Source organism: Octopus bimaculoides, chromosome 3, assembly GCF_046866305.1.
Source record: "Octopus bimaculoides isolate indiv1 chromosome 3, ASM4686630v1, whole genome shotgun sequence".
Lineage (NCBI taxonomy): Eukaryota > Metazoa > Mollusca > Cephalopoda > Octopoda > Octopodidae > Octopus > Octopus bimaculoides.
Genome location: NC_142930.1, coordinates 66,561,819 through 66,574,896, shown reverse-complemented (window position 1 = coordinate 66,574,896; position 13,078 = coordinate 66,561,819). Strand labels below are relative to the sequence as shown.

The window sequence follows — 13,078 nt, the reverse complement described above, 5'->3', positions numbered from 1 at the left end:
TTATCTATCTTGGTTCTCTATGTGCTTGCTTGAACTGATAGAAATACAGCCAAACTTCTTACAAACTCTACCCTACTTTCTTAAAAAAAAAGAAGGATACATTAAATAATGTGATCTTAGATACACAGAACAATAGTTGTGGTTGGAATGTCCTTGATCATTGGTCTGCTCTGTCAGGGCTGTCTATGGGCTAAATAACAATTTTATCTCTGTCTAAATATAAATGCCATTCTCACTGATTGTTCTCATCATCATCACCGTTTAACGTCTGCTTTCCATGCTAGCATGGGTTGGACGATTTGACTGAGGACTGGTGAACCAGATGGCTACACCAGGCTCCAATCTGATTTGGCAGAGTTTCTACAGCTGGATGCCCTTCCTAATGCCAACCACTCCGAGAGTGTAGTGGGTGTTTTTACGAGCCTCTGCCCATCTCTCTCTAGGTCTGGCCACATCTGATTTCTTGAGGGAGGGGGAGATAAAGAAGTAGAAGTGTATCAACAGGCATTTTATGTGGGTTTTTTTTTGACCCTGAAGAGATGGAAGACAAAATTGAACTTGGTTGATTTGAACTCAGAAAGGAGAGGGCTAAAATGAACCCTGTAAAGCATTTAAGGCTCTAACAACTCTGCCAGTTTGCATGTGTGTGTATATGAGTAATTTACACAGAAATGCACATATATATATATATTAAAGAGAGAAATAGAGAAAGAAAGAGTGGTAAGTGTTGGATGTTGACAGAAAATGCTGTGTGTGTGTGTTTGTCTATGACAGACTAACCTTATTATATATAATAGATTGTTGTTGTTTCTGTGTAATCCTCGTCCTTTTCCATATCAACTATCAATACAATGTGGATCATATATGTAACTTTTATAACATTTCTAATTGATATTTATTGTTTGGATTTTGTCAACTTGTTTGTTTGTTTACTTGGTTCTTTTGTGTATTTTTGCATTTGGTAGCTCTGAGATGGCACTGAGAAATACATTAGCTTCATTTGAAACTGCTTACTTGTCACGTTCACTTTCCCGCCTTTTTGATCCAATTAATTTGGTGTTTACGAGTGGGTCATTAAATCCACCAACCAAGGAAGAAGTTGACAGTATTGTTAAAACTATAGCCAGGTAAGGGTTGTAAATATCTTTAGTCATCCTTTTTTTTTTAATATATTTTAACTATTTAATTATGGCCGGTATGCCTTTTACATTTACTTATTACAGAGCAATTATTGTTTAAAGCTGAATACCTTCCTATTACCACCACTAGTATGGTTTTCATTCATCTCTCACTTCTTGGATTGGAAGTTCTTGTGAGACTGACTCACTGCAGTATTTACAGATGAGATTCAATCTGAACCTCATTCTATCAACTCTGGTGTATCTCAAGGTTCAGTCATATCTCCCATACTCTTCTTTCTGTACATTAATGTTCACCTTGCTTCAACTTCTATGCAGATGATACTGCTCTTCACTTCCTCTTAACATTCAGCACATCACCATTATTCAAACTAGACACTTCTTATGCATTGCTTACATGAAAAGAGAGCTTGGAAAATATTGTACTTTGCTGTCAGCACCAACTCAGATTTTCTAATAATAATAGTCATTGCTGTGTGGTTGAGAAGTTTGCTTCCCAACCACATTGTTTCAGGTTCAGTTTTACTGTGTGGTACTTTAGGTAAATGTCTTCTACCATAACCCTGCATTGACCAAAGCGTTCTGATTGGATTTGGTAGATAGGAATTGAAAGAAGTGTTACCTTGGAGAAATATCCCCTTACTTGGAAACAAGTAAGAGTTGGTCACAGGAAGCCTCTCCCACCAATTAGAGTGTGATTTTAGTTCTGCTCAATCAGAGATGATCTGGTTTAATCTACAACAATAACCTCAACAATTACTACCATAATATTGTCAACCAGTAATAGTTATACACACAGAATTTATGACATATCTAATTATGATTATTTTCTCTCTTATTTTGTTGTTTGCAGTGAACTGAATGTGGCTAGTGTTGACACCAAGCTCAGTGTTACTGTGGCCAGAAATGTCACCAAAACTGTCAAGCTTTTCTGTGTTAAAAGTGAACAATTGGTAAGTTTTTTTTTATTGGAGAGTCCTTGCTGCTGGTGTGTGGCTGTCACTGACTGACTGATTGTCTTTATCTGTTCTTGAGGGCTGCTGCTATTCATACAAGCAACCTTGACTGCATCCAGTAGAAAGCTATTTGGCTGACTTAATCTGTTGCTTTGTTTAACATCACCTTCTGACCATTGGTTTCTTTCAGCAGAATCCACTCTGCTATAAGCATTCAGGTTGGGTCACCTGTCTCACTATAACTTCTTTCCTTCACTTCCAGTTTCAGTAATCTTGAAAGGGTATCATGCGAACAGCATTTTCTTCTCTGATTAAGCTAAATAAAATAAAATAAAAATAAATGTAAATCTTCTATTTATTTTACATTTGTTACCTCCATAGTATTTACATATGATCAAAAACTCTGGTATTGATCGGAACAGATGTGGGTAGGCATGATTTAGTTTCTATATTTTTTATTTCTTTCTTTTGAATTTAATAGTGGTATATAGCAAACCTATACAAAAGTTTTTCTCAGTGAAGAAAATGAAGAAATTGATTTTGCAACTATCCAGCTATAGATAAGTGCTCTGATTCTATCTATGGTTTTGTAGCAGTGTAGTAAAGTGCTAATGATATGTTTAGATGATCTACATGCATTCCCTGGATATGTTGACAAATCCAGATATTTTTACAAATATTTAACATAAACATTTTATGTCGCTAAGTGAAAGAGATATCAAATTGACAAGTGTTACTTGTGTTGATTGTCACAATGTATGACAATAGAGTAAAATTTGGAATCCAAGGAAAGTGGTAATGACCTGTGGAAGCAATAGTTTCATTTTATAATTCCCATGATTGTTAGATTTGGATGAATAGAATGATTAACCCCTGAGCATTAAGATTATTCTGTCATGTAAAGTTTAGTTATTCAATTATTTTGTATCAATCATGCATCATCTCATTGCTGTGAGATTTTGATGGTGTGGTTGTATATTTTTAGATTGATATTGTAGGGTAGGTGTGAGAGACCAGATCTGGCTGGTTTGAACATAAAACAGGTGGAATATTTTGGCCAGATATGGCTGGTTTAAATGCTAAAAGGTTAATCCATGAAGGTGCCTACATTTTTCTCTTTACACATATTTCTAGTCATTGCTCAGATTAAGCTTTACATGCCACCTTGTTTAACACCACCACCTGATCCTTTTGCACAGTTCATTCTATAGCAGGTATTTGGTTTTTTCAGTAGATGAAGACCTACACATGTTCAGACAGGCAATTTACCAATTGGATAGGGTTTGCAAAAGTAATGAACATTGTTCCTTCTGACATATAAACAGAAATCAAGATAATTATTGTATGTTTTTATTATATGTGTATGAATTTATTGATCCTCTTTGACCTTTACTACTTATATGGATACTTTTGTTTTCACTGATCTATTTTTACAATCCTCTGCAGATATATATATATATATATATATATATATATAAAAGAAACAATCTAAAAATAATGGTCATTACACATTTCCCTTTATTGGAGCAAATTTGGCTTACACCTGTTTCCAGTAGTCATTATAGGTACATTACTGATGGTCTGTTGATCAATTGAGGAAAATTAAATTACCTAAGAAGATTAATGCTACTTTTGTCAGAGCTATTTCTGGTTATAACAGACAAACAGAACACTGGAGGAATGTCTATTGTATGAAGAAGGTGGGAGGAGAAGATGGAAATATTCAAGTAGAATAAAGAACAAAGAGGTGGAAGTAGGTAAGGGGATGGTATAGAAGTTACTAGAAGTAGGGACATTGTATTACCAAACTTGGAAGAGGGATAGTCCAAAACATTAGTGTTTGTAGTCAGGTCAGCACCCATTACCATATAAGCATTGTATATAGGTTAGATGTTCTCCAGCCATTGTGTTGAAATTTGATATGGGTTTTTTATGGACATGGTCAGTCTAAGACAGTAATGTTCATTTTTTGCTATCTAGCATGGTGAGGGAATAATGTTAGAAAATAAAAGGATAATAGTTGTAGTCATATTGTAGAGGTCAGGAATGCTTTTATTATCCAGGATATAAATATTGGTTGATTGAGAGATGTTACAAATGGGATAATGTCAAGTTAAAGTTGTTGAAAAATTAAATGTAAATTCATGTTAACCTGATTAGTTAGGTTTTTAAATTCCCTGTATTGTTTTATTATTACCCCATGGTTATTGGTATTTCTGATATTAATTTGTAATATTATCTAATTGTTATTTTATTAATATTATTGATATTAGTGTTGTTGATGTCACTTTCATCATAATTGTTTTGGTATCACACATTACTCGGCAAATTTATTCTCATCTTTTATATCTTAGTTTACCTTAATGCTAAATTTAGAAATTTTAACTTTAGTTCAAATTCTAATCCATAACCTTTTTTATTAGTTTAAAATTTTAAAACCCAACTAATCAGGTTAACATGAATTTACATTTAATTTTCAACAACATCTCTCAATCAATCAGTATTTATATCCTGGATAATAAGAGCATTCCTGACTTCTACAATATAACTACAACAAGTCTCCTTTTATTTTCTAACATTATTCCCCCACTATATTAGATAGCAAAAACTGAATATTGCTATCTTAGACTGACCATGTCCATAAAAAAACCCATATCAAATTTCAGCACAATGACTGGAGAATATCTAACCTATATGCAATGCTAATATGGTAATGGGTGCTGACCTTACAACAAACACTAATGTTTTGGACTGTCCCTCTTCCAAATTTGGCAATACAATGCCTCAACATCTAATAAGTGACTTCTATACCATCCTCTTACCTACTTCCACCCCTTTGTAACCTGTCTTCCTTTGTTCTCTACTCTACTTTCGTCTTTCCATCTTCTTCTCTCCACTTTCCCCATACAATAACCATTCCTCCAGTGCTCTGCTTCTTATAACCAGATATGGCTCTGATGAAAGTAGCATCAATTTTCTTAAGTTGTTCAATTTTCCCCAACTGATCAATAGACCAACTGAGTAAACCTATTATGACTACTGGAAACAGGTGTAATTTGCTCCAATGAAAGAAAAATGTGTAATGACCACTATTTTTAACTTGTTTCTTATATATCTCTCTGTGTTAAAACCAGTTTGTCTGAGCCCATCCACGGATTTACAATATAGAATTGGGATGAACAATAACCATGGACCCTACCAAAAGATTACCTGGTGTTCTTCACTAATCTAAGTAATATTGTTGACCTGGTTTGCCAACAGAGAGCTTATGAAGTATTTTGCCTAGATTGATAATCCTTCACTATTGGATATATATATATAATTGTTAAACAGGATGGTAAACATTAAGGCAAAGCAAACATTTCCAGTTGTATACAATATTATTATTTTGAATTTCTTCCTATAATAATATTTTATACGACTTGAGATGTTTGCCTTGCTTTGATGTTTACTGTCCTGTTTATATATCCGCTGCATTGGAAATCTGCAATGACTCCATAACTACCGTCCTGGCTATAACCTTGGAGCCCCAGTAATCTGTTACAACACTACCTAGCATACCTAATTGTTTAGATCACCTGTGAATTAAACTCCTATACTTTGTGTGTATGTATGTATATATATATATATATATATATATATATATATATATATATGCATCTGCTCACTGTATGCATGTGCATCCGTGTGTGTATGTACAGGTGCACACTTGTGTGTGTGCCTGTGTGAATGTACATTTAAGCACACATACACTTATAAGTATGGATGCATACATGCAGATATATGGGCATGTGCATATATATATATGTGTGTGTGTGTATATATACCCCCACATCTACTTCTCCCCATCCACATAACCAATTTCTTATAACCACACGGTTGATTTCCTGTTCACCATGCGGTATTTTCTAACTAATTGTTGATGCTGAAATACCAGCATCAAACTGCTATACTGCGTGACCTTTCTTGACCAATTACAGGCTAATGTCCAGTAGTAAACATTGACTCTCTTCAATCAAACTCTTATTCAGATCCCAATGGCCAAAGACTAGCTACACACTTGAAACTCTGAGTACCAAGGAGTCTGAATCAAACTGTTTTGATCTATATATATACATCTTTGGGTTAAGATTGAACTAATAAATTAATATTTCCAAGACATGGAATTGTATGTAATGTAAAAGATTGTCTGTGACTAATCAATTTTCAATATATTATTGCAGTTGACCACTGATGGTGAAGCCAGCCAAGTTATACGTCCAGCCACTCCTGGACAGATCCGCAATGCTGCCATTGTCAACACTCTTTACCAATTCCATGTAGCTATCTCAAAAGTAATGTTAATGTTTTCTCTTTCTCAAAGAAGTCTTTGCTTTTTTTCATTTCTGTTTTGAAGTTGATACAGTATTGATATGCAGAAATTTTATTAGCCATTTTATTTCTATTTCGGTTATAGTATACATTGATAATAGCATATATTAGTATACATTAGCTATAGTATTCATTAGCAATATCATACATTAGTAATAATATGCATTATTAATAGTATGCATTAGAATATGTTAATAATTGTTTCAAATTATGGTACAAGCCAGTAATTTTAGGAAGAGGTTAGTTGTTTACATTTACCCCAGTGCTCAACTGGTACTTATTTTGAGTCAAAAGGATGGAAGACAAAGTTGATCTAGACAGAGTTTGAATTCAAAGTGTAAAGTACCTGAAGAAATGCTGCTAAGCAGTTTATCTAATGATTCTGCCAGTTTGCTGTTTTGACATTGGGTCAATATAATTCACTGTTCCCCTCTCACCAAAAAAATGTACGACTTTGCGTTTCTGAGAAATCAGTGACAACATACATTAGTAATGATATACATGCGCAAGAGTGGCTGTGTGGTAAGTAGCTTGCTTACCAACCACATGGTTCCGGGTTCAGTCCCACTGCGTGGCACCTTGGGCAAGTGTCTTCTACTATAGCCTCGGGCTGACCAAAGCCTTGTGAGTGGATTTGGTAGACGGAAACTGAAAGAAGCCCGTAAAAAAGTAGTAATGTTCTGTATTTTCAAAATGTAATATCTTTTTTTGTTTTTTGTAGTATAAAATTCATTTCTATTTTAATTATTAGCATAAGATAGAATCTGATAATTGTGTGTTCAGTATCTAACAAATGTTCTTTTGCTATGTTATGTGGAAATGGGATAAAATATATAAATACCAGTCTTACAGTGGGATGAAGTGAATCACATATATTCTTTTGATTTTATGGAAATGTCCCTATAGCTGTATTTATTTTTGTTACAGGTGATTTCTGGGTTGAACTTTTATCCTAGTGAAGCCCTAGAAAATTTGAATGAATCTTTGAAGGTTTGTATCAGTTTAGTTTATTTCATGTTGCTTTAGCTTTTCACTAATCCCTCCTCACCTGGGTCAAAAGTAGGTTTCACTTTTGGCTCACTGTTCTCAAGTGCAATAATAGTGCATTATCAACATTTTCCATCTGCTTTTTCATGCTGGCATGGATTGCACAGTTCTTCTCCAACACAGTGTCATGCCATTTGTCATTTCATTTATAGGTTCAACATCTTGAGAAGCACTTTCATCTTTTTTGCCTTTAACTTCCTCTTTTACAGGTTTCTTCCATTTGAATCTTTTGGTACTTGTTGCTTAACTATCATCTACCATATGCATTGGCTGCTCAGTCTTGTTTCTTTGTACACTACATCTAATTCTTCTAATATTCAGGTTTTCTCTCACCTCATTTGTGCTCTGCCATTCATGTACACCAACATTAAACATTCAGTGGAGCATGTGTGCTTCGTTTGTTTCCAATTTTCACATGTACTTTGCATTCATTGCTCATCTTGCTCTATCATACATTGCTCTTGGTACAAAAGCATCATACAATCTACTTTTACCACCCTATTCTTTACTCTGGCTACAAGACTTTCAAAACACCTTCATTCACTGCTGATTTGGTCATTTAGGTAACAAAAGTTATCAACTATTTCTATAGAGCCTACTGAGTATTAACCCTATTACTACATCTTCTTGGTATATCAGGAACAGCCTAATCTCAATCAAAAAGGAAAATAAAGTTAATGTTGCAACATTGTAGTTAAGTGTGTTTATGACACATTGTTAATATCATTCCCCATAACTGTTGTTTAGTTTTGTTTTTAATAAATAAAAAATGGACTTTTGCAATGAAATGAGCATATGATGAACCCAGCACTTCGTCTGATAAACAAGCATGGCTTAGACTCTTTACAGCTGATGTTTACTCTTGACATGAAAAGTTTATCCTTATGCAGACAATCAAACTGGTGAAAGTGGTGAGGAAAGTAGTGATTCAGGTGAACAAATATGGTAGTTGAGATAGGTCTATTGTTATTCTCCTGAATTTGTTTGTGATTCTGTTCATTAGATTATCTGCAATCGTTACTCTTGAGCTATGTAGAGAGTAAAGTTAGACACAGAGACAGTTAAAAAACTATTTATTTCATGGGTCACTTTCTGCTAACTATGCATGTCACATGAAGTCTTCCTTTCCTGTTAACCTGTCTCATTCCACAATATCTCTTGTAATTTACATTGGGAACATTATGAAATCCCTAGCTCCATTTTTTTTTCTATATATTTTGTTTGGCCATTTCCCAGTCTTTGCTAAATTTATTTTGAGGCTTTCCTTTCGTGTTTTGAATTTATTCTTCACTGGGTATTGTTTTTATTGTATTAGAATGGTAGATAGGAAATCAGTAAAATACTAGGCGGAACATATTGCAATACTTAACTTCCTTTACATCCTCAGTTCGATTCCTGTCCATGTTGACTTTTCCTTTTATCCTTCTGAGATGGATAAAATGTGTACCAGATTATAATGCTTCCCTCCTCCCTAAAAAGACCCCAACAAAACAAAAATCAATTTATGGGTTTTGTGCCTATGCTAGAGATCATTATTGTTACTACTACTTTTTTCAGGATGTTGTTATGCTGATGAGTTCAGGTATACAGCCATTGCTGTCATCTATCTCAGATGCACTGGAAGCTATCATATTAACCATTCACCAAGAAGATTTTTCTGGGTAAATATTGTTTAAAATATCTTTATCATGGCTTTTATACTGCTGCATGTATTTCTGAATCATTTGGATTTCTTTTAAAAGACTATTTGGTTAGAATTTTTTTTTTTAATGAATTAACATTATTTGTTCCCTTACTTTCAAGAATTCTTGACTTGTTTGTAAATTTTTCTACAAACAGCTTATTAAATCAATTAGTTATTTTAATATAAATATTTTATTTCAATGAGAGATGTTAGGAAGAGGGTTCATATTTGCCATATGTACCTCACTTCAGTTACATGGTTCTGATTTTTAAGGTTACAGCCATTTGGTGGTGGGGAGGGGGCGATAGATTGGCTCAGTTCTTTTAAAAGAGTTAAAGATAAGATTATAGACAATGGTTTGACACAAAGATAAAGTATTTTTGTATTAAGTTGATAATATAATATATTAATTCCTTAAAATTTCCTAAGTGATTAAAATAAAATAGAAAGAAAAATATTGATATGTAAATTTGATTCAAATGAAATGTTTAAAATTAAAAAAATTTTTTTAAATACATGCATCACATTTTGAAAATAGCATCCTGCTTCAGGTATAACTCTTGTGTTCTCTTTACATTTTAGTGATGCTCCAACCAGTACTGCTGTAGATGCTCCCTGTTCCCTGTACATGAAGGAACTACAGAGCTTTATTGCACGGGCACGCACTGACTATTTGTCACCGTTTACTTGTGCTGATTTCATCTTTAACAGGTAAATGTCATGTCACAATTTTCTCATTTCTACTACTTGTTTGACAAGTCAAGCTAGAGATTTATAGGCAAATCAAAATCAGATGAGAGAGAGACATTGGGCTTATGTATGTGAGAGAGATGATTGTATTGGTAGGGCTATGTCATGTAAACGGATGACATGTGTTGAATGAAAAATTTGTATGCATTGACAATGGAAGGTACTTATGGTACAAGTAGTTGTGAATTTAGATCTCAGAATCTTGGGCTTCAAAGACAAAGTTGTTATATACTGATGCAGACTAGAACAATTCATACAGTCAGACTTGCTGAAATCACTTAAGAGATTTTGCATATGTCAGAATGAAAAAATAACTTTTGTTATTATATGAAAATCTACTATTTTCTGTATAAAGATGAAATTTTATGCTTTTAGCTTCCACTTTAGAAATGATCAAATTTCTTTAGTATTTACTTTGGTTCAACAAAATATGTTCCTCTATCTCACATACGCAATTCTGCATTTAGTAGAATATATAATTTAAAATATTGTTTTTTTTGTGAAAATTCACCATCCTCATTATGTGTTTAGAAATTTGTAGTCCATTCAAATTCATTTTCTAAAATTCTAAAGTTTTTTTTTCGCTCCAAAATGTGTTCAAATATGGCTCTGTGTTTAAGAAGTTCACCATGGGCACATGTCTCTTAGAACTGCATTGCTTCTATCAAAGCCTCTAGGGTGGAATTTTGTAAACCCTAACTGTATGGAAGCCCAGTGGAGCAATTGTTCCTGTTTTTGTGTAATAGACATAGTTTGTTACTTGGGTTAAATGTCACCATTTGATCCTTGTATATCTCTAGTGAAGTCCACTCTCTTGCAAGTATTTAAAGCAATTAGAAAGGCCAACTTTTTCCCATGGAGGTCCTGAAAAAAGGTCTTGGGCATGGCTCTTCCACTCCCAACTAAGTCATTAAAAAAAGTATCAATACAAAAGAAGGGGAAAAAAATTGTGAAAATACACTCTTTCATGTTATTGTTTTATTGCAGTATAAATGGAGTTTGTTGTCGATGTATTGAACTGTTTGTGCGACATGCTTGCTTAATTCGGCCTCTGGGAGATGGTGGGAAAATGAAACTTGCATCAGATTTTGCTCAAATGGAAAGTGCTCTTTCTCCATTTTGTCATCGTCCATCTGATCTAGGTCGACCCTATCGTCTTCTCAGAGCTTTCAGGTTTGTTTTAGCTACCTTTTCTTCAACTAATTGCAGCCTTGAGTGTAAAACAGAAAAGTTTTTAAATTTGTTTTTCTTTATGTATCTAATCAAATAAATTTGAAACCTTGTTATAATTACTGATCTAAGATATTTAATTCATTATTCTGAGCTAGTAAGTTTTGTTAATTGGTTTAAAATTGTACAAAGAAACAACAAACAGAGACAGGTTAGTTTACATAAGATTCAGTGTCATAATATAAGATATAATATTTTTTATGTTACTGATTCTTATAAACTTAGTCTACAATACCTTGTAAAACAATTTCTTTTAGCTTCAAAATCATGTTTAGAATATATATATACTCTTTTACTTGTTTCAGTCAATTGACTGTGGCCATGCTGGAGCACCGCCTTTAGTCGAGTAAATCGACCCCAGGACTTATTCTTTGGAAGCCTAGTACTTATTCTATCGGTCTCTTTTTGCCGAACTGCTAAGTTACAGGGACGTAAACACACCAACATCGGTTGTTAAGCGATGTTGGGGGGACAAACACATACACACATACATATATATATATATATACATATATACGACAGGCTTCTTTCAGTTTCCATTCACCAAATCCACTCACAAGGCTTTGGTCGGCCCGAGGCTATAGTAGAAGACACTTGCCCAAGGTGCCACGCCGTGGGACTGAACCCGGAACCATGTGGTTGGTAAGCAAGCTACTCATCACACAGCCACTCCTACGCCTATATATATATATCCAAAGTTTTAAATTTTTACATTTAAGAGAGAGATTTGATGCTAATATCCATATCAATGTTATTTATTCCTATGTCAACATTTCTGTATAAAGCTATATTTGACCCTAAATTAGATCCCTAAGGAGTCTAATTTAGATTTTTTTGTGGTGAAATCTCCTGCTATATTAGTAACGATTACATAGTTTACTTTGAAAAATTATATATATATATATATATATATATATATATTAATATGATTTTGGAACTAAAAATAGAAATTTTGTGGAAATATAAGAGAGATATCCACAATTAGAAATAACATCTTGCAGATTATAAGATAAATATTTGAAAGAAAAGTTTTCATATTATATGATATACTTGTAGCATGTTCCTTGTCTTGTGAATGTTCACAAATAACTTAAATAGCATCAGTGATTAAAAAATATTTTATCTTACTCTTGTTTCCATTTCAAAACTGATTTTCTTTGATTACTTAAAGATATACATATACAATCAATAATGTAAAGTATATGCTGAACCGTATTGAAACAGGTTACAGAAGTGTTATAAAACACTCTGAAGGAATGCAGAAATAGACAGTCAGTATGTGTCTGATTATTGACAAAGATGTCTCTTCTAATATTTAACCCTTTTTTATTAGTGTCATAACACTGATTTTAATTGTATGAAATTAAATTTTAATTGAAGAATTCCTTTTTTGTTTTCAGGCCATTATTATTCCAGTCTAGTGAACATATTTCCAGAAGTCCTGTCCTTGGTGATGTCATTCCTTATAGTTTGGTTTTGAGCTTCTTATTTGCTAGAGCTCCTGCAGAACTTACATCTCCTCATCAGGTATATATAAATATATCCTTTTTTTGTTTAAGATATTCCTTAAATATTTTGTTTTCTTCAAAAAATATATAATAATAATAATAACAACTAGCTGGACCCATGAAAAACATAAAAAATGTAAGCATCTGTAAACAGTGTACTGGTGCCATGAGAAATGTTTGTATATTATGACTGTCTGTCTTTGCGTTCTGAGTTCAAATTCTGCCGAGGTTGATTTTGCCTTTCATCCTTTTGGGGTTGATAAATTAAGTACCAGTTGTGTACTGGGGTTGATCTAATCAACTGGCCCCCTCCCCACAAAAATTTCAGGCCTAGAAAAGTATATTGTGACAGTTACAGAATATAGAAAGTAATGTAATACCAATGCCTATATA

General features: G+C 33.5%; 1 protein-coding gene across 1 annotated transcript in view; it reads left to right on the top strand.

Annotated features, from left to right (window-relative positions):
• LOC106868148 (conserved oligomeric Golgi complex subunit 5) overlaps nt 1–13,078 on the top strand; it is a 34,029-nt gene that overhangs the window by 17,217 nt on the left and 3,734 nt on the right. The window contains exons 13-20 of the mRNA XM_014913279.3: nt 966–1,127; nt 1,993–2,092; nt 6,319–6,429; nt 7,394–7,456; nt 9,071–9,174; nt 9,780–9,908; nt 10,935–11,120; nt 12,578–12,704. Coding sequence (XP_014768765.1) covers nt 966–1,127; nt 1,993–2,092; nt 6,319–6,429; nt 7,394–7,456; nt 9,071–9,174; nt 9,780–9,908; nt 10,935–11,120; nt 12,578–12,704 — 982 coding nt within the window. The remainder of the gene's footprint in view (nt 1–965; nt 1,128–1,992; nt 2,093–6,318; nt 6,430–7,393; nt 7,457–9,070; nt 9,175–9,779; nt 9,909–10,934; nt 11,121–12,577; nt 12,705–13,078) is intronic.